The 21929-nt window shown below is 40.2% G+C and overlaps 1 protein-coding gene across 1 annotated transcript in view; it reads left to right on the forward strand.

The window, feature by feature from the left end:
- Dscam4 (Down syndrome cell adhesion molecule 4) overlaps positions 1 to 21929 on the forward strand; it is a 250674-nt gene that overhangs the window by 173000 nt on the left and 55745 nt on the right. Inside the window, exon 5 of the mRNA XM_072304740.1 lies at positions 17463 to 17624. Coding sequence (XP_072160841.1) covers positions 17463 to 17624 — 162 coding nt within the window. The remainder of the gene's footprint in view (positions 1 to 17462; positions 17625 to 21929) is intronic.

Here is a 21929-nt window from a genome sequence, read left to right on the forward strand (position 1 = left end):
TATTTGAAGTCTCAAAATCACACGGATCTTTATGGCGGAAAGAAAGTTCAAACTGACTTTTTGAAGCTTACAAATTGAAATTTGAGAGGGAATTTTTCACAAAATATGCACTTAGACTAGTTTTACTTGAAATCATTAAAATCTCAACTTTTTCAAAAACTGCATTTATGCGCCTTGTCGTCCAAGCCCTTCAAATTTTTTAGCAGCCCATTTCAAAAATTGAAATTATTGACAGTAACCGATTCATTAGAAGTTGAGGTGATTCAATGAACGCCATATTTTGTGCCAGAACGACATGCGAAATATCACGTCGATTTGTTTCATTTTTTCAGCTACTCGTCATTTTTCTCGAATTTTGAGATCGCAATTCTGTTGTCAGGAGACTAAAGAATTCACCTACCAAATTTTGACAAACAAATTCATCGTAATGAAGTCGTGGGCTTTTTTTATGAGACAAAATATCCCATTCGAATGCAGTATTTTTCCTCTATTTTCCTCACGCCTTTAGTACCTACTTTGAATTTGTTCATCAAAATTGATAAGTGAATTATTTAGTCTCCTGACAATAGAATTGCGATCTCAAAATTCGAGAAAAATGACGAGTCGCCGGAAAAATGGAACTATAATCGATGCTATATATCGCATGCCGTTCTGTCACAAAATATGGCGTTCATCGAATCACCTTCATTTTCGAAATAGGAGGAAGCTTTAGAGATCTTACCGTGAAGAAGCGATGATCTGCAAGGTCAGGAACAGCTCTGATGCGTAGGGTGAAGATTTCCATCCTCGTTCATCGCCTTCTCGAATGTTGGCTGCAAAGAAAAAAATTAATATAATTAATTGTCTAGTATATGGAACAGCTTAACAAATAAATTGAAATAATGTTGAAAAATAATGGAATAAAACTGCGTTTTCACCACAAAATTACAATATTCTCACACAATGTATTCAATAATAATCAATTTTCAACGATTAAACATTTTCATATCGACGACCTAAGGAGATTTGATGGACGCCATATTTAGTGTCAGAAAGGCATGCGATATATCGCATCCATTGGTTCCATTTTTTCAGCTACTCGTCATTCCTCTCCAATTTTGAGATCGCAATTCTGTTGTCAGGAGACTAAAGCACTCGCTTACCAATTTTAACAAAGAAATTCAACGTAATAAAGGCGTGGTTTTTTTAGAGAGAAGATATCACATTCGAGTGCAGTTTCGATATCAGTATCGAATGCGATGTTTTCTCTCTTAAAAAAACACGCCTTTAGTACGTTGAATTTCTTTGTTAAAATTGGTAAGTGAGTGCTTTAGTCTCCTGACATCGCGATCTCAAAATTGGAGAAAAATGACGAACACTGAAAAAATGGAACCAATTGATGCGATATATCGCATGCCGTTCTGACACAAAATATCGCGTCCATCGAATCACCTTAAGTGTAGAAACAAGCGTTTCCGTCTGCTACTCAACAGATTTTCTGTCATACTACATTTTTTCTCGGGGGAACTGGTCTACCTAATTTCTTTAAAACTTCCGTGATTTTTTTTCAATTTTGGCAGAATACTTTGTATACATTTCAAGCTATGAAGTTTGCTTGTTTCTTTTCGAAAAAATAAAATAAAGGTGGAAATTTTATGACACCACAATAGAAATGCATGATTTTCCACTTTGGCCATCGGTTTATGAAGAAGTTAGGTAATTCGCAATTGCAAAAGATTGCAACACATTTCAATACGCAGAATACCTCGATAACTCCACTGATTGTGAAAAAAATCTCGAGAAAATCAAAAGATTATCGCCCACAGGGATTCTTATATTAAATATTGATGGCCGAAGTGCGAAACCACCTATTTCCGTCTGCGACGTCCCGGACCTTCTGTTACACTTTATTTTTTCTTGGTAAAACTATTCAACTTATTCCTTGAAAACTACCTCGATTTTTCCTTTCTTTTAGCAAAATATTCACTGGAAAGGAAACACATTGGATCTAGAGTCGAGACTCTTAAAAACATCGACAAGGAAAAGTACTCTTGATTCAATCAAATCTAGCTTAGATCAAGAACCAAGCCTCTTAATTTGAGCGGATTTTGTTTTGATTCAAGCAAAAATCCGATTGAATCAAGAGTATTTTTCTTGTTAATGTTTTCAAGAGTCTTGACTCTAAATGCAATGTGGTTGTTTTCCAGTGTTCTGTAAAGATATCAAGCCCAACAGTCGACTTGATTTTCCTCGATAAAATAAAATGGTAGCATAAATTTTACTGGAAATACGTGGTTTCACACTTGAGTCATCGATATTAAATGTACCACACTTCTCTCGAAAAAAAAGAAAAAATGAAAAGAAAAAAACCATTTTGTTGATGACATCAAGCGACTTACCGAATCAACGCTGAGGAATACACGTGAGCAAATTGACTTCCGAAACGATATCCTCAAATCAAATTTCATAAAAATAATCACAGAATAAACACTTCCGAAAATTCGCACAATGACAACCGACACGAGTGACAAATAGTAACTCCACTTATTGTAAAACACGGCGAACTATTCCACCGGATAGAAAAAGTAGAGGCTCGCTGACGAAAACTTTCGGCGGATAGAATACTTGCGGAAAGTAAGGCTGTTCAACTATTCACTGCACCTTCCTTATTCACGAAATGAATCACTGAGAAAAATATTAATAATGAAGTACCGAACACGAAAATAAAGTACCGAACACGAAACTAAAGTACCGAACACGAAACTAAAGTACCGAACACGAAACTAAAGTACCGAACACGAAACTAAAGTACCGAACACGAAACTACGCTGATGATAATACACTTGAAGCACACGACTATAACACGCGGTCCCGAGATGAATATATTTCCGATAAAATAAACTTCCGATTTAATTATCCTCCTATGGGTTGAGCTCAAGCTCAACCCCTACGACTGCGCGACTTCGACTGACCAAAGTACCAGAAGTTCCGAGCCCTCGAGGTCTCCAAAGTTTTCCTTGTTGTTCTCGAAAACAAAAGAGTGGCTTCGATATCCAAAATATCCCTACATTTCGGGTTTCCCAGGTAAAAGGTCAGTGCAAGCTCACAAAAGAAAATGTCTTCATTCAACTGAAAACTAATTGGATGTATTTCTATCAAACGGAACCATGTGGGTTAAGACATTAGCCCTGAGACCCATACGAATATGTCCATAACAGGGCTCACGTCATAATGCACGTAGTTCCGTTTGATAGAAATACGTCCAATTATTACAATAATTAATGAGGGTACCTGGATTTCCCGGATTAATTCATCTCTCACTTTTCACAACTTTCCTTTTTTTGCTGAAAAGTAGTGCGGGTTTGTCCATGAATTACAGAAACCATTTTTCCCGACCTTTGACCTCTCCTTCTCGCTTTGTCCTAGATGTCACTTACCTGCACACCCCCCCCCCCCCCGAAAAATTTTTTCATTACAAGCGTGCCTCCCTCTTTTACGTAGGTGTGGGTCGTCACGAACCCTTGCCACGGGTGCATCACATATGAATTCAAGTGTTTAAATGACTCAAAAACAACATAAATCACATAGGAAAAATCTAGAATCCACTCCTCCTTCAAGGCATTTCTTGATTGTAATCGACTCGGCTTGAATTCTGCCGTACTAAGGAAGAACGCTGCACGAAAATTCGAGAGTTGCCAAGTTTCCCTTAATAAAGCATGTATTTTTTACGACATCCATGCATATTTTTCCTTTAAAATTTCAAATATTTAGATTAAATTGCGTGCAAAATCGTCTGAAAATTCGGGGGAAAATATTCACTATTTTCGCGGTAAATGGGTCTGTTGCGTTGGTCACAAAATCGTGGTTTTATGCATGATCCTTGTAGTAGATCAACTAAAAATAATAAGATCCGTCCAAACAGCAACTTGCTACGTTCAATATTAACCGAGATATCGCCCTTTGAAAAGTCTGGTTTTTGATGTCAACCATCGCGGTGGTGACACCCTTGGTTTTATTCACCTTGCTTTCACCCAAGTATCACGCTCAGTAAGCAGTGCATCACTGACTGATAAAAGCGAGGTGGAAGAAACCAAGGGTGTCAATACCAAAATCCGGCTTTTCAAAAGGCGATATCTCGGTTAATATTGAAGGTTGAGAGTTTGGATCGATCTTATTATTTTCAGCTGATCTACAAAAATCAAGCATCAAAACATGATTCTGTGACCATTGCAACTGACCCAATCGGGTTTTTGTCAAAAGAAACTTGGCAACGTCTGAAGGCGCATACGGCGTTCTTCCTTAGCACTACAGAATTAGACTCTAGGACTTGGATTTAATGTGCTATTGTCATGTTGCCCGGATTGAGCTTTGTGAAATCCTCTCGGACTCGAGCATCCGATGCGTCTCAATCAAGATGATCAGGATGCATTTCCCCGAAAGGGCAATTGCGCCGACACGAATGCTCGAATGCACGATGCGATGACCGCCTCGATGAAGAGATGCTTTCACCTATAGCCATTCATCTCATCCTCATCTCGTACGCAGCATCCTGGGCTCCCGCCTTGTCAGATCGTCATAGACGTCGACCGTCATTTCGTCGCTCCTTTGACGTATGGGCGTATAACAATTTCCGCATGAGTCTTGGAAGCATGGATTTGTATGGAAAATAAAGGTCACGTGGAAATTGAGATGTGTCTTTTCGTCGGAGGAGCGACGGTTTGATGCGTGATAATGTCTTGATTCGTCGATCCTTTGATGGAGGGACGTAAGCTCGATTCAAGGTTGGAAAATTGATCAAGGAATTCGATTTTTTATAGAAATATGACCGGCAATGGCCTGATCATTGCAATTGATCGACAAAGTTGAAGATAAAGAAGACTAAGAAAAAATATAGCGATCCTATTGATTGAAACGGCCGATTATTGAAGACTGCGGTCCGCTGTCTAAGACAGGGAAAAAGTAGGATTCGCCAGGGAATGACAAAATGAACGTATTTCTACCAAACGGAACTACTTGCATTAAGACATGAGTCCTGAGACCCATAAGTGTATGCGCATTACAGGGTTCACGGCATAAATTAAAACGAATCAGGAGAATTTTGCAAAGTTTAGCGATTTTAACGACATCTTCCTGAATTTTTGTATATTTTGTACAAAAATAACTGTAGGTGAGCAGAAGTTACCTCGATCTTCAGTCTCCCATTCGAAAAAATAATACCTCACCGGCTACTTCTAATCCAGTAGTGGCACACAGCAACACCCATCGTCGCTCTTAACACTATGAAAACCAAAACGCCTTCAATTTTTGGGTATGCAATACGGACATCCGTCAAACACGAATAGTTGCATATTGGCGTTGTGTATTACGAGACTGAGAATTCGAACGGAATTCGGAAAATTGTCGGTAGTTGTTGTTCCCACGAAGGGTGATTAATGATGGTTTATTTCAACATATTACTAAGACAACATTATTTAGGGTCCTGCATCATGTAAATCGCATTTAGCAAAAAGGAACCAGCGCGATGGCAGTGTTTTCAAAATCGTGCAACTTCTCTCCTCTTAAAAATGCTCAATATTGGTACAGCATTATATATTATATACAATTATTTTCCTTTAGAATTAACAATTTTTTGGTGGGTTGCAAAAATTATTTGCTATTCCACGAGATATTTTAGATAATTATGAAGAAGCAACATTTTTACAACACTGCAATCGAGCTGGTTCATTTTTGCTAACTGCGATCCGTACGCACTCCTTTCTACTGCAGAGCACTATGCAGTCATTTACACTGAAAAGAAATTCTCGGCGTTTTTACCAAGGTCCGTTGGTACCTTTACCATCTCACTCTTTTACCAATTGATGGTAATTTTACCAAGACAGACTGGTAAGCATACCTATAAAACGGCATTTTTACTGTTTTTTTCAGGTAAGAATACCACTTTTATTGGTAATCAATTCCCGGTAACTTTGCCATTTTATCTCGGTAATTCTACCACAGCCGATAAAAAATATTGGCGTTTTTATCAAGGTCCAGTAAAATTACCGAGAAAGTTCAATTATTTTACCGAGATTTCTCGGTAAAATTACCAATTCCATAAATGGTAATTTTACCAAGAGAAAACTGGGATCAAATAGAACCCTGAATTCTTGGTAATTTTACCCTTTTCTCAGTAAATACACCGAGATTTTTTTTTCAGTATTTTTTAACTGATGAGTCTTTCTTTTCCAAATTCGAAGTGTATATATGACGGTCATGCTATCCGAACAGAGTTTTCAACCTCTATAATTGATGATTTCTCAGATTTTAATTGTCGCCGGGGAAAAATACGTTAATGAACTTCAATTAAGCGTCAACGCCCCCTTTTCACTTTTTTTTAAAATTTTAATTGGCCCGGCTACGGGGTCACATCAGCATTTCCATTCGGGCAGTCACGTCTCGGAGACTCGCACACGGGCAGAAGCCAGGGCTCGAGCGCCACTTAATTATTCCCGGGCGGAAAGTCCAAGGGGGTGGAAAAGGGGGGTAGTCGCCGCTGCCAAATTTCACTCAAAATCGTTTCTTAATGCACTCCCAGACAAGGTACGGATTTAAGCACTCTGATATCGTCACCTCCCGGCCAAAGTATCACATGCGCCATGCGGCGTTTCAAAATGTCCACCGCCTTTTTAATTTTTTACAGAGAAATGGACCACTAGACAAGGTACGAATTTAAACAATCTGATACATGTTTCTCAACAAGAATTTCTCAACAAGAAGCTTTATGTGAGTCAAATCGCGCACTACAACGGTTTCAGCAAGGCTCTCAATCGAGCAATGTTCATTTCCCACCAGGTGTTGTTTAAACTACAAGCAATTTGCTATAGGTGAGCCAAAGTGTCAAGATTGAGGTTGCCAGATTTTTATATCGCAGAGACTGTCATGATAACGTTTAGCGCTCGATGTGAATCACGTAGAGCATTGAGTTTTCATGAGCGGATGGTTTGAATTACGCATCAAGAATCATCAAATAGCTTCGTAAGGAGTTGATTTTTGTAAATTTCGTTGTGCACACCGTGTTTTACGTGAAATTTTGGTTGAGAAACATACATCAGAATGCTGAAATTCGTATCTTGTCTAGTGGCCATTGTTGGTTGAACCCGTTTGAAAATTTTACCGAATTTTATCAACAGCACAAACGAAATACAGTAAAATTTGTGGACAGCTTCGTTGAACAATTTCTCTGTAAAAGTAATAAAATGGTGGCGGAAATTGTGAAAAGCTGCGGCGCTTATAATACTTTGGCCGGAAGGCTACAATATATCGAGATCGAGCCAAAGCAAGAAACCATGTATCTCCATCGTGGTGTTTCAAAATGTCTGCTCCTATTTTATTCATTCGAGGAGAAACAAGCCGAATTTATAGCTTGAGAGTTCGACCAAATATTTTTTTGACGGGGAAGAGAAATCAGGAAAGTTTTCAAGAATTTACGTTGACTAGTTTTCCAAGGAAACAATAAAGTATGACAGGAAGCCTGCGACGTCGCAAACAGAGGTACGTAGTTCCGCAATTTTGCCTTTGATATGTCTTCTCTTCAAAAATTCACGTAGAACACGCGATTCGCGCAACGGAAATAACACACTTTTAACTCCAAATCAAGATAATAACGTCTTCATTTTGCATTGGTTAAAAAAAACGCTCAAGCTCAAGAAAAGCTCAAGCTCCCGCTCACGTGGTAGGCCAGAGTCTACTTGAATCAGAACGCACTTTACAATTGCTTTAGCAGGCTCACTGGACGTATTTCTGCCAAACGGAACTATGTGCATTATGACGTGAGCCCTATTGTGCATATCGACGGTGAAACTACCAAACCACGCATCTCGTTTGCAGTGTTTAAAAATCTACGCCCCTATTTTATTTTTTTGAAGTAGACCAAATCAATATCATTCCTTGAAATTTTCACAGAATTTTCTTCGCTCGAGGAGGAAAAATCACAGAAATTTTCAAGACTAAACGTTAAGTAGTTTTTCATTTAAAAAAGAAAGTATGACAGGAAGTCTGCGACGTCGCAAATCGAGATACGTGGTTTGGTAGTTTCACCGTCGATATATTCTTAAGGGTCTCAGGGCTCATGAGATTCTAATTAATTCCATAAAAAAAAGAAAAATCTGAACTCTGATTGGCTCCTGCTTTCACCGATCATCGGCATCACTCGGTACTCGTCAATTCGTCTGATGAATGATATTAGATCGCGAAAATTCGCTTAGGGATTCGGGAACGGGTTGATCCATAAGCCGCGATGTCTCAACTCTCTCTTTAAAGGGCAGTGGCGCGGCGTGCTTTGCGATATATCGATTGTTATGCCACTTAAACCTATAGTAAAGAATCGATTATCAAGGTGTTCGCTGCGAACACCCTGTTTATCGATCATTTTCCATACGTTTAAATGGCATAACAATCGATATATCGCAAAGCACGCCACGCCACTGTTAAAGGGACTCTACCCTAGAATCCCTTCATACTGAGAGTCAAGGCAATGTGAATCCATTTCTGATTGGTTACCGTATTCCAGGCCTCCACAGTGTCACAAACGGGAATAAAGATTACATTTTCATGTAATTGCAAAGATTATAATCTGGAATGGACCGAGGAATTACGGGTTCGATAAGGAACAAACAGGATAAGAGAGGGAACGGAGAAAGGAATTTGAGAATGGGCCGATCAAAGATTACGAAAAACGCTCAATTTGTGGAATCTTTATTCCCGTTTGTGACTCCATGAGGGGGTGTTGTTTTAACTCTCAGTATATAGGGACTCTACTCTACCCTAGAGTCCCTTTATACTGAGAGTCAAGACAACACCCTTCATGGAGTCACAAACGGGAATAAAGATAACAGAAATTGAACGTTTTTCGTAATCTTTAATCGGCCCATTCTCGAATTCCCTTCTTCGTTCCTTCCCTCATTCCGTTTGTTCCTTGCCGAACCCGATATCCCCGGTCCATTCCAGATTATAATCTTTGCAATCGGTGAAACTGTAATCTTTATTCCCGTTTGTGACACTGTGGAGGCCTAAAATACGGGAACCAATCAGAAATGGATTCAAATTGTCTTGACTCTCAGTATACAGGGACTCTACTCTACCCTAATGAGTCTCTATTTCAGGGATGGACGGCAATGCCGGCGGGTTACGGTGTACTGAAGTGGCGAGGCCGCAGTATAATCGTCGCCCGCGCATTATACGGGGACTCACGGCGACGAGGTCACGGGGGGTGGTTCCGGGGGGGCGGGGGTGGGGTGAAAGGCCTCAAGTGTCATCCGAGATAAGGGCGGCTCCAAGATAGACGCCGGCTCCGGGGCCGGAGCGCCGGAGGAGGCGAGGGATGGACGGGCCGCGTCATCAAATATTAACACGTCAACTCCGGGTCGGCAGCTTTCCACCCCCGCACCTCCACCCCCCCGCCACCCCCACTCGCGGGTCCAGTCATGATTTAAACAGAGTCCCGACCCGGTCCCGGGAAACGGTCCCCCGGGGCCGCGACGATGCACTCTGGATCGAGTCGATTAGAGAGGTCGCACATGAAATTTTTGACAAAAACTCCAAATTTTTATGTTCACTGGTAAAAAAAAACCTCTTGGACCAATGCCGCGGTGCATTGACTTAAGAGTGCAGTTTCTTGTCGCCGGATTTAAGAGACTGAACTCTTGTTTCAAGCGGATTTTGCATTGATCCGAGCGAATTTTGCATTGATTCAAGCGAATTTTGCATTGATTCAAACGGATTTTGTATTGAAACAAGAGTCCAGACTCTTACATCCGGCGACAAGAAACTGCACTCTTGAACCAAGAGGTTTTTTTCCCAGTGATTCGTTTCGTCACAATGTAAATGGAGATGTTGCATGTGAGAGGAATTTGCGATTTGACTACTGATTCTTACGTAAAAATTCGCGAGAAACACGATGGTGCCACTGGTTTTCTCTGAAATCAACTCCCAAACTCAAAAAAAGCTCTCAAAGTTGAGAGCGTAATAGAGGGAATATCCCACGCTATCCTGAGAGTCCACCTCTACATCATGATGAACTTTCCATGCAAAGATAGGGAGCAAATAAATTAGCAGGGTTGCCGTGTTTTCAATGTTTGAGTCCCCAAATCAAGTGGCAGCCCTGTCAATGTATTTGCTACCTATCTTTGCATGGAGAGTTTGCCTTGTTGTAGATGTGGACTCTCAGGATAGCGTGGGATATCCTTTCCATTTTGGCCTCAACTTGAGAGCTTTCTTTGTGCTTGAGAGTTGATTTCATAGAAAACCAGTGGCACCACCGTGTTTCTCGCGAACTTTTACATAGGAATTAATAGTCATATCGCAAATTCCTCACTCATGCAACATCTCCATTTTAAGGGGTGCTTCTGAAAGTAAATTCCACGAAGGAACCAATGGAATCGCTTTTAGAGTCTGAAAGTCTTGAATTAACGGAGTTAAAAGCGGATGAAGAAGCCCAGTTGCTTAAAAAAGAAATAAGTAGGTACAAGTATCTTGTTGTATTAAAAGTTTTTGTTGATTTAGACCATTTTTTGTGAGTGATATTTAATGGAAGTTGCAATTGACTAAAATGGAACTTCTTCTCCGTACAATTTGCTGAAAACCTCTTTTTTCTCTCTCTACAAACGTCGCGCAGTGGATCGAGTTAATCAGAGAGCTCGGTCATGAAATTTTTGACAGAAACTGCAAATTTTTATGTTCATTTCGTCACAATGTAAATTGAATCAGTGAGTTCTAAAACACCAACACCAACTCGGAAAAAAAATTGTTCAGGAAACACCTAAAACTGCGCAGCGGGCGAAGAAGTTAGTTTAAGAAAAACTTTTTTGGTGCCAAAGGACAACTACTTAGAGACTTTGTAAAGCACCAAGTTGAAATCCAAACAACATGTTTGATGACAGAGTATTAAGCGTTTAAAAATTTCCGAGTTGGTGTGTTTTCGTTCTCACCGACTTTCAGATACTGATTTTTCATAGTCTGCCCTGAAAAATGTATATTTTTTGACCTGAATAAGCGCTTGAATATTTATATAATTTGATGGTACAAGGTATACTGAACCGAAAAAAGAAAACCGCAAAATCGGATGGTCACCCGTGTCCCTTGAAATAGCCAAAAATTGGTATTTCCAATGAAATACTTCGATTTTTCCCTTTTTCCATCGCTGTTTCAAGCACTTCCGATTGCAGTTTTGAAATTTGCTTTTGCGTGCAGATGCTTCTATCCATAAGTGTTACTAAACCGTAAAAAAGTGAAAATCGAAAAAACCCGAGTTGGTGTGTTTTCGAACTCACTGATTCAATTTTAAGGGGTGTTTTTGGAAATAAATTTCACGAAGGAACCGATAGAATCACTTTTAGAGCCTCAAAGTCTTGAATGAACGGAGTTAAAAGCGGACGAAGAAGCCCAGTTGATTTAAAAAAAAAATAAGTAAAAGTATATCTTGATGTATTAAAAGTTCTTGTTGATTTACACAAAAACTTCATGAGTGATATTTAATGGAAGTTGCAATCAATTAAAATAGAACTTCTTCTCGTACAATTAGCTGAAAACCCTTTTTTTTCTCTCTCTCTATACAAACGTCACACAGTGGATCGAGTCAATAAGAGAGGTCGGACATGAAATTTTTGACAAAAACTGCAAATTTTTATGTTTATTTCGTCACATTGTAAATTTTAAGGGGTGCTTCTGGGAGTAAATTTTACGAAGGAACCACTTTTAGAACCTCAAAATTTTGAATTAACGGAGTTATAAGCGGCGAAAGTTTCCAAATTTTGTCCGACCTCTCCTATTGACTCGATCCACATGTGCGACGAGCCAGATGCTACCTTTTTAAAATCGGAGCGCTTCAGCTTAGGGCGAACCCACGCATGAGGTGAAGGAATTTGTAGGTAGGTATCGAGCACATTTGGATGATACACTGCAATAAGGAGCCACAAACCTCTGGCTCCACCATAAAAGCACCTTTCTGTATAGGGAAACCGATGATTCGTTGTTAACACCATGACCCTGAATGGAGATGTTGCATGTGTGAGGGATTTGCGATTTGACCATTGATTCTTATGTAAAAGTTCGCGAGAAACACGATGGTGCCACTGGTTTTCTCTGAAATAATCTCCCAAGCTCAAAAAAGCTCTCAAAGTGAGGCCAAAATGGAGGAGATATCCCACCCTACCCTTAGAGTACACCTCTACATCAAGACAAACTCTCCATGCAAAGATAGGGAGCAAATACATTGACAGGGCTGCCACTTTATTTGGGGACTCCAAAACTGAAAACACGGCAACCCTGCTAATGTATTTGCTCCCTATCTTTGCATGGAGAGTTTTTTTTTTATGTAGAGGTGGACTCTCAGGTAGGGTGGGATACACTGAAAAAAATGATATAACGCGCTATACGAAACTGGTGTGGTAGGTACCCGTTGAGGTGCTGTATACGGAGCTGCCTAGTGGCGGCCACCAATTCGAATGGCGCGCGCCACGAAACTCGTTTGGTACAGCGCTGCGCGGTGCTGCGCCTCGCGGAATGTTTATGAATCTCAATCAGCCAGCTGGCGGAACAAATACTAACATTCTCGGATCTCATTTCATAATGGAGATACGTGATTTTACACTTTGGCTAATAGAATATATGTCACATTTTTGAAGAAAAGATACAGTTTAAGATGCTTAATAGCAGATACTCACCTTCAGGCTTCACAATTTGAAAATCCAGTAGTAAGATCTGACAGCAGTTGGGTACAAAGAATTTCAATGTAGGTAGATCCATAACGATGATAATTTCTGTGAACTGATTTTTTAGTAAAATGTCCAGTAGACTGACACATTTACTTTAAGAATCAGATTTCAAGAAAGGTAATGGTTTAAAAAAACCTATGTTCATGAGCACGGTGGATATGAAGGATGAATAAGGAAAACATAAGAAACACTGATTTTGAGTAATGCTAACTCTAACTCACAAGAGAAAAGCTGTCAACCTGATGTTTTACACTAGCCATTTAGCAATCATTGATCAAGAACTTTCGAGTAATAGGAAATCACAAAAATCACAGGGTACAGAATAGAAGCTGGTTGTAAGCGATTACTTGGAGCGTTAAAGTAGGTTATGAATATTGATAAGGTAACCATGTAAAATGTTACTCAGGGGCACAAGATGGTGAGTAAGGGTGGTATTTTTCATCATTCAATCTAAAGCCAAGACCGACAGTTTCTATTTACAAATTAACGATTAATAGAGAGAGGAATAAGTATCCTTATTAGCCTTGAAACTGTTTAGCGCAGTCGCTCAGGAAATCCCAAATCATAGAAGAAAAGCGTTTAAAGAATTTCTCCGGTTGAGCACATATTTTGGTGCATTGATGTATCTCTCTGTAGTTCTAAGCACAAAACATTGAATTTTCATGGGTATAAGAGAGTTTTAGATGAAATAGGAAAATTATCAAGTAAATCATGGTACCCAGGCAATCTAGCGTATCATGCATCCATCAACATCTTGCCCTGGTATTTAACATTCTCAGAGGTGGACAAGGGAAAAGCGAAGTAAAATTTCGTTTGAAAAGATTATAAAATGAAAACTTCTAGACAACTAGGAAATGGAAAAAGCACAAAGTAATCTTACTTTGAAAACAAACAATCAAAGAGATTAAGGTCTCGGTCGACATTGTGGGCAAGTGCACTTAGGAGCTAGAGTAGCTTCAAAACTTCACGGCATCACAAAACCAATTAGGTTCGAACATGTTCAAGATAAATATATCCTTGATTGTAATTATATTTAACGAATAAACATGCTAAAAACTACCGATATTATGTATTGTGAGGGATCTGAGTGATATGAACTTGGTAATGGCCGGAACTTCGGTTTGGTACGATCGCGGTTTTCCACACATAAGACACGATGTTAGGAAAAGTAATGTAACAAACTGTTGAATACTAGAGTAAACATGAGATAGGGTGAAATTAGAATTAAATGTTTAAAGTCAAAGAGATACAAGAAAGAATATTGGCATGTTTTGATGACGAAGACACTGATAACAATCCAGACCAACAACAACCTGCCTTACTTACTGTTCATAGCAAAAACATCAATTATTAAAGATAGCAGCACTATCAACCCAAGAAGCGGGAAAATAGAATAATCATTTAAATTAAAGCGGGGACTTTTAAATTGACGCACCCGAAAAAGGGTCCGAAACCTTTGTAGTTGATACCTCAACGCAACGGCCATTTTTGTAACAGCTCGGAATGATTTGCCGTGGATGATGGTGTAAACGAGATGAATCGTGCCGCTTACCAAACTTGTTTGGTGCGCGGCATAAACCAGTACGTGACGTCAGTTTATAACTAAAAAATTCTGGTACGCCGCACTAGATTCTCGTTCTGCGCATCAAACTCTTTTTTCAGTGTACCCCCTCCATTTTGGCCTCACTTTCAGAGCTTTTTTTGAGCTTGGGAGATGATTTCAGAGAAAACCACCACCATCCTGTTTCTCGCGAACTTTCATATAAGAATCAATGGTAAAATCGCAAATTCCTCACACATGCAACATCTCCATTTCCTTAACTATACGATTTCTCGCTCATTAAAGGTCTACGTTCTACGCAATCAATCATGATTTGCATGATTGCATGACCCAAGTAGCAGCGATCGCGATAAATAGCGATTTTACCGGTTGATTATCGCGATTTCATCGGTGGCAATTTATTGCAATATTATCGAATGAAAAATTGCGATTTATGGCGATTAAATCGCTATGCATCGCAATTTTTGTTCGATAAAATCGGGATCAGTTTTCGTCGATGAAATCGAGATTAAATCGCCATGTATCGCGATTTTTGTTTCGATAATGTCGCGATTAATTGCCGGGCCATAAAATAGTGATCATATTGCAACAAGATCGAGGATAATCGCTCGGATGTTGGTGATCTTAGCGATTTTATCGCCGATAAAATCGCAATATATTGCGATTTTTCCGTTGAAAAATGCTACTTGTGGTTCGCTGATTTGCAGTCAAATGTCGGAAAATCCGAATTTTCTGCTGATTCGGATTTCAAAACTTCAAACCCATGTTTAGATCGGTTTTGCGGACCCAAAAAGAGATCAGAAATAATTAAATCATAATTCATTTCGTAACATGTAGCGAATTTTGACCGAACATTTCGTAACACACATACCTTTAATAAGCGGAAAATTGTAGAGTTAAGGGAATTCAGCCAGGAGTAGCCCGAATACGGTCCTCATCGATATCCCTCCTTTTCGGCAAAGAACGGATCTTTTGCGCCTTCAGGCACATTTCAGCTGTCTCAAATCTGTTTGAAAATCATGAATAATCATCGTGGATCCGAAACTTCGCTTGGATAACGAACGAAATTTGCTAAAATACTAGTTTCGCTACAAATTTTGGGCCAAAAACGGATATTTTGCGCTCAGTGACACATTTTTGTTGCCTTCTTAAAAATAATTTGTTTTGAAAACCATAATTGACCAAATTACGATATCGAACAAATTTTGCTTAAATACTGGGTTTCCTTGGAATTTTTGACAAGAAACGGATCTACCAGGCCTCGAGGCATATTGCCCCCCCCCCATTTATTTCAAAAACTTTGGAGAATTCTGAACAAAGATTTTTTTAATTTCGAAATTTGGATAAATGAGTAATGTAGCTGGTGATGTCAGCAATGGGGAGTTGTTGTCCAGAGAGAAAGATTCGGAGACAAAGTATTATTATGTGTCCTGCATCATTGGAATTGCATCATGCTTTAACAACCATAATTTTAAAAATTTGGAGAACAGCCAAAAACTGTTCCAACACTACTATTCTCAGTTAGATATTAAAATGTTTATTCATTTTTTTATACAACATTGTTGAATCATTTTTTATCAACCAATCATCTCTCTCGGCACACATGAAGCGGCTCCTCATAAAAGTTATTGCGCCAAAAGAAAGTACCATTACTTACTTTACTGCTTACTACACAATTAAATTACTTTATCGTGACGCTGTTTGAAAACATCCAGCACCCTCTTCAAGCTTTCTTTTATGGGAGTAACAACTCACCAGCTACTAACAACCAACGGTGACGCACACTTTTATCATCGCTGCTGAAAACAGGATGGAAATCAAAACGCCTTCAATTTTTTCGTATGCAACACGGGCATCCGTCGAACACGAATAGTTGCATCTAGGCGTTGTGTGTTATAAACGCTTGGGCATCCGATCGGGTTTTGGGAGGTTAATGATTGTTGTTAATGGTTGAAAATTTTACATCCTCAAATATGGATGTGAACATCCTCTGTCGGCCTGTTCCTAACACGTCTATGGATTTCCACACCGAAACAAAAAATGATGCTGATTTAACATTCCGGATGTAAAAAAGTATGACCTGAATTCACCGCCACAGCAGTTACTATAGCAATGTCAAGATGTAAAACTAACAGCTGTGGCGATGAATTCAGCGTTTTGTGAGTTGTCGCGCACTTTTTACATCCAGAATGTTAAGTCAGCATCCTTTTTTTTCCTTGCATGTAGATTTACCAGAATGAGAGGAATAGAAAGCACAAAAAAAACGAAAAAAGGGCAGAAGAGTCTTGTTACTCTGCCGTGCTATGGAAAAACGTCGTATGAGCATTCGAATGATGCCAAATACCCTCTTAGAAAATATTTATTCTTGAGGAAAGTTATGAATATTTCCCTTGAAATTTTCAGATTTTTTAGATTAAAGTACGAAAGAAATCCTCCGAAAAATCGGATGCACAATTTTCACAAATTTTCCTGCAAATTCTTGATTTTTCGGAGAAAATGGCTATGTCTAGGAGCTTAGATACACGGCGTTCTTCCATACCATGGCAGGACTATAGAGTCCAACTGTAAAAAATTGATATTGCATAGAATAAAATGGATTGCTGATTTAGCAGTTAAATTGTTCCGATTAAAATGTCCGAAAATATGTCCGACATGTTTCAAAAGTACATTTTACAAAAGTGGATGGCTTTTATTAGTACAGCATTTCGACGGCATAAGTCCGCATAATCATATATCTCGGTTGTGGTGTCTAAAAATCTTCGCCTCTATGTTATTTTTTAGAGGAGAAAAAATTGACATCATTCCTCGAAGTTTATGCAGAATTTTCTTCGCACAGAGAAGAAAAATCACAGCGGTTGTAAAGAATTGCCGTTGAGTATAGTTTTCCGTTTAAAAAATAAAGTATGACAGAAAGTCTGCGACGTCGCAAACCGAGTTGTGTGATTGCCGACATACACCGTCGATTTACCATTTTTTGATTGTAAAATCTCTATTGAGATATGTCGTACACTTTTTTAACTACAATTTTTTTTTTCAGCAATTTCATTTTTCCCGTGTGGTTTTAAAAAGAAGCAAATTCTTTCCGTGGACTACCTAGTATCGTCATGCTGGGAACAAGTTTTATAAATCGATGCCCCCTTTTCTCATCATACCGATGTGTCCGTGTGTTGCAGTGGTGAAGCACAAATACGAGGTGCAAGTTTACGACGAATACGTGATCAGCGGTAACACAGCTGTGCTCCGGTGCCGCGTCCCGAACCACGTCACGGAGTTCATCATGGTGACCTCATGGATTCAAGATGGCGACGTCAACATCTACCCCAATACCGACACAGGTACGTAAGTCGAGCGCGCTCGTTCTGAATCAATCTCCCTCTTTCTGTTTGTCATTCATGGAGAGCTTTCGTTCACACGTGTCACATGCGGCAATCAGGTACCTTTGTACCGTGGGAGTTCGACGCAGCCTCGCATAATAATGAAAGTCGAGTAAAATTAGCTGCATTCAATTTTTTTTGTTTCACGGAAAAAATTGAATGTTGATTTAGCATTTATACTGTTCAAAAAAATGTGCTACAAGTATCAGATGCTGATTTTACATTTAAAGAATGCTATTTCAACATTGAATTTGTTCGTCTAACAGTAGACGTAGATACATACATACATAGGTCGCTTTATGGCACTTCCTCGCGCTCTACGACTCCTAACCTCAACTGCTCTCTGTCAAACCACAAACCTTGGGGCATTGAGCACCTTTGCACTTCTGCTTCAATCCCCTCCCTCCAACCTCTCATTGGGCGCCCTCTACGTAGACCTAGACGTGGTTAACGTAGCATTTTTTTAAATTGTAAAATCAGCATTCATACTTGTCACACATTTTTTAACATTATAAATGCGAAAGCAACATTAAACTGTTTTCCGTGTTGTTGTTCAGGGAGAACCAGGTGAAAACAAACTCTTCATGCAACGGCGCCGGCGCAGTATTGACCGGTTACTGTGAACAACATGGCCGCCACTTGGCGCGGCGTGCTTTGAGATTTGTCGATTGATCTGCCATTAAAACCTATAATACACAAACTGATTGCGGTAGATGCATGGGCCGTTTTTTTAGCGAACGTGCGTTGAAAATTCAGCATAAAGCTGAAAATCTCAATACATCTTGCAATGCCCCTAAACTACTCACTGAAAAAAAAAGTAGCTTGGATCAAGCATGATAATTCTTGAATTTGCCGCCAAGAATTTTCTTTATCTTGCTTTAAGCTGACTTTTTCTTGATTCAAGAAAAATAATGCTTGGGTTAAGCAAAAAAGTAGCTTATATTAACCAGCAAAATTCTTGATTCAAGAAGAAATACTTCTTGGCGGCAAATTTAAGATTCTTTTTTTTTTCCAGTGCTCTCCGAATGACCTCCGAACGCTAAACCCCATAGATCCCTAATGTACCTAGCCACAAACCTTGGCTTCTGGGCGTGCATGGTGAAGCGGGATGGTAAATAATCCAACACTGGTATGGTTCTTTAAGGTTTACACTACCTTCAAGAATAACTTAACACACTTCTACTTAACACTACGTAACTTAAAACACTAAAGCTCGTATCGTGGTTCCGTGACGTCACGACTTCCGTAACTTCCGTAACCACTCAGAGAGACTTGAGAACTTGGAGACTTGAGAACTTAAGACGCAACGACTCAAATACTTAAAGAGATTGATAGAGGTTGATACCACTTCGGCCCGTGGCGCAAAGGGGGAGCTTCCCAGACCGGCCGGAAGGAGGGGAGTGCCAATGGCGACTTTTACCCGTACAACTCGGTGAACGCCACGAGGAGACATAAGCGTCCAGCCCACGTACAAACTGGGGCTCTCAAACTGGCACTAATTCTTCTATTTCTCAGCCATTTCTGCACGGAATGCCTTGAAAATTTCAAGATCTGATCTGTGATGTATCCCGAACACATCGGTTACCCTCAAAGATCGTCGGCCCGACTAGAGTACCTATATTGAGAGAGTATGGCCACTGGGGTTACCACCTCTGATTGGCTCAGCCATCTTAGGCTGAATGGAGCCCTTAGGACCCACTAATGGCGGACGCCATAAATTAATGAAATGCAAAATGACTCAAAATGTAGTTTTCTTTGCTTACCTATCGTAACGAGAAATTTACCCAAATTCACTATTGCGACATCTTTACATATTTTTAAGGCTAATCGTGTGCAATTTTTGAGAAAAATTATCGTAGATGTAGTAAGGTTGGCAGCAAGTGCGGTTGGTGATAACCGTCAAAAGTTGGCAATGACCCCCCTCCCATCCACAAAAACCAAAACAAAGCACCGCCATTTTTGGGTCCTAAGCCTCTCCATGGGGCCCAGTGGCCATACTCTCTCAATATAGGTACTCTAGGCCCGACGATCTTTGAAAGGCAACAGTCAACAGTTCCATCGATGAGCCTCTTTGAGGCCCCTAGTTTGTAGGTGGGCTGGACGCTTGAGGGCCGCGCCTTTCGCTCAGTTTTTAAAGGGCTCCACAGTTGGACCGCGTCAAGCAGAAAGGAACCAAGCCACATCAGCCATTGCCAAATTTAACAGGGAAATTTTATTTTTTACGAGAGAACGTTCGTGCGGATTCCTTTGAGAATTTTAAGGAATTTGCTTTGTATTATGGAGAAAATTCACTCAAATTTGCACTAAAATCCGCACAACCGTTTTCATGTAAAAAATTAAATTGCCCGATTAAATTTGGCAATAGCTGATGTGGCTTGGTTCCTTTCTGTTAAACTCGGTCCGTTGGCCCACGGCGTCCTTTCCCACGGGAAGATGCATCTCCAAATCTGCTGACCCGAGGAACTTGTAAGCAGACCCGTGGACGCATCTCTCGTGGATCGGCCAGGTCCCTTCACCGAACTCCGCCTAGGCTGCGGGTCGATTATTGAAACTTATAGACAAAGCTATAGACAAAGACGACACAAGGGATTTGGAGGTATCCTATTGGTGGAAGCAGGTGGTGGCAATGGACGTAGAAGGTAGGTAATAGACTAACTAACGGCAACCCACTGAAGACCTGACAGTTAGTCCATCATTTTCTTCCTTAGTCTATAAGAACCAACCATGTCAACCAATAGGATCGCTCCATACTTCCTATGTTTTCTTTGTCTATCGCTTTGTCCATCAGTTTCAATAATCGGCCCGCTGGGTGCGACCTCTGGAGGAGCACCTTCGCGCGCCACCAGGCTGCTGATCTTGATTGTACCTAGATTTTGGGTGGTTCTGGCAGCTCGGGCAGGGGCCATGCGCCATATCATTTCCACGTAACTTTTTGCGTAGAATCCAAATCTGAAGTCAAAACATGCCCTTGCTGTTTGAAATTTTCGACTTACGGCCCTCCAAAGCCCCAAAATTTTTGGGGGGTCGTGGACCCCAAAACTTTGGAGCAACAGGAGTCAAATGCCACATGAATAAAAAGGTATTGACCTCTCCTCTCAGAAGATGTTTAGATTTTGGGATTTGGGTAATTTGGCCGCTTGCAGCATCGAATTGAAAATTGCCCCGAGAATGCCCCATTACTCCAAAAAATGGGGGTTCAGGGAAAAAGTGCAAAGAGTCAAATGTTCTTATTTTTTGCAGTAGATTCCGAATCCAAAGTCAAAACATACCCTTCCAATTTGAAAATCGCGAAAAACGGGGGGGGGGGCTCCCCCCCCAGGGACCATTTTGGGGGGCTGAAAATATTTTCATTCGATTCTTTGGGGTCAGTTTACCATCGAAAGTTTTTGTCCCGAAGCTCAATTTTCCGCCGTTTTCGAGAAAAAGATAGTGGACGGGTGGTCTGGATCACCCTGGGTATCGTATTTCACGTGTTCTCACACTCTGTCGCGCCGCCACGCCGTCCACCACTATACGTTACAAGAGTGAAAAATGAATGAGTAATTAGAGTAATAATTGTATTAAATGATTAACGTAGTGGTTTCGTACATTTTCCTATTCATAGTATTGGCTTACTGCACTATTGGTCATATTGTTTAGGGATAGTTGGTCGCGGTCACTACCTCCCTTCCGATGGATGGATCCGTAAAAGTCGGGAAATTGAAAAGTTTTGGAGCCGACTTCAACTTGAATACCGTCTGACTGCTTGGCTTTGTCCAGGTTGTGAAAGGGGGCTGCGTAGCTGGTTGGCTCAGTCCAGATTGTGATAAAAGGCTGCGATACAGAGGGTTCTGAGGAGGGCTGCGTCAGTACCGTAAAGGCCGGCATCAAGCATCAATTTTGGGCACTGATCTGAGCTGTCTGGCTGAAATACCCGCTTCTTGAAGCGTAAACGCAGATATTCTACCGCTGAGTTGTTTGTGCTAGAACGTTGTTATGGGTCAGAGTGATGTATAACTACTAGCGAAAAATAAAGTATGCATGAGCAGTGATATAGTTGATGTCCTCCAAAAAAAAAAAAAAAAATCGCGATCACTTTGTCCCCGTATTTAGATTTATTGGTAAAAATAAATTTGGGTTAGGGTGAGTTTCGAGATTCGGTGAAAATAAAGTTAGAGCAGTGATGTAGTTGATGTGCTCCAATAAAAATGAATTAACCATCACCTTGTTATCCATTTAATTTTTGTACGTAGAGTAGCTCAAATTACAACTGCTCGTACGTACGAG

This window comes from Bemisia tabaci, chromosome 9, assembly GCF_918797505.1.
Source record: "Bemisia tabaci chromosome 9, PGI_BMITA_v3".
Lineage (NCBI taxonomy): Eukaryota > Metazoa > Arthropoda > Insecta > Hemiptera > Aleyrodidae > Bemisia > Bemisia tabaci.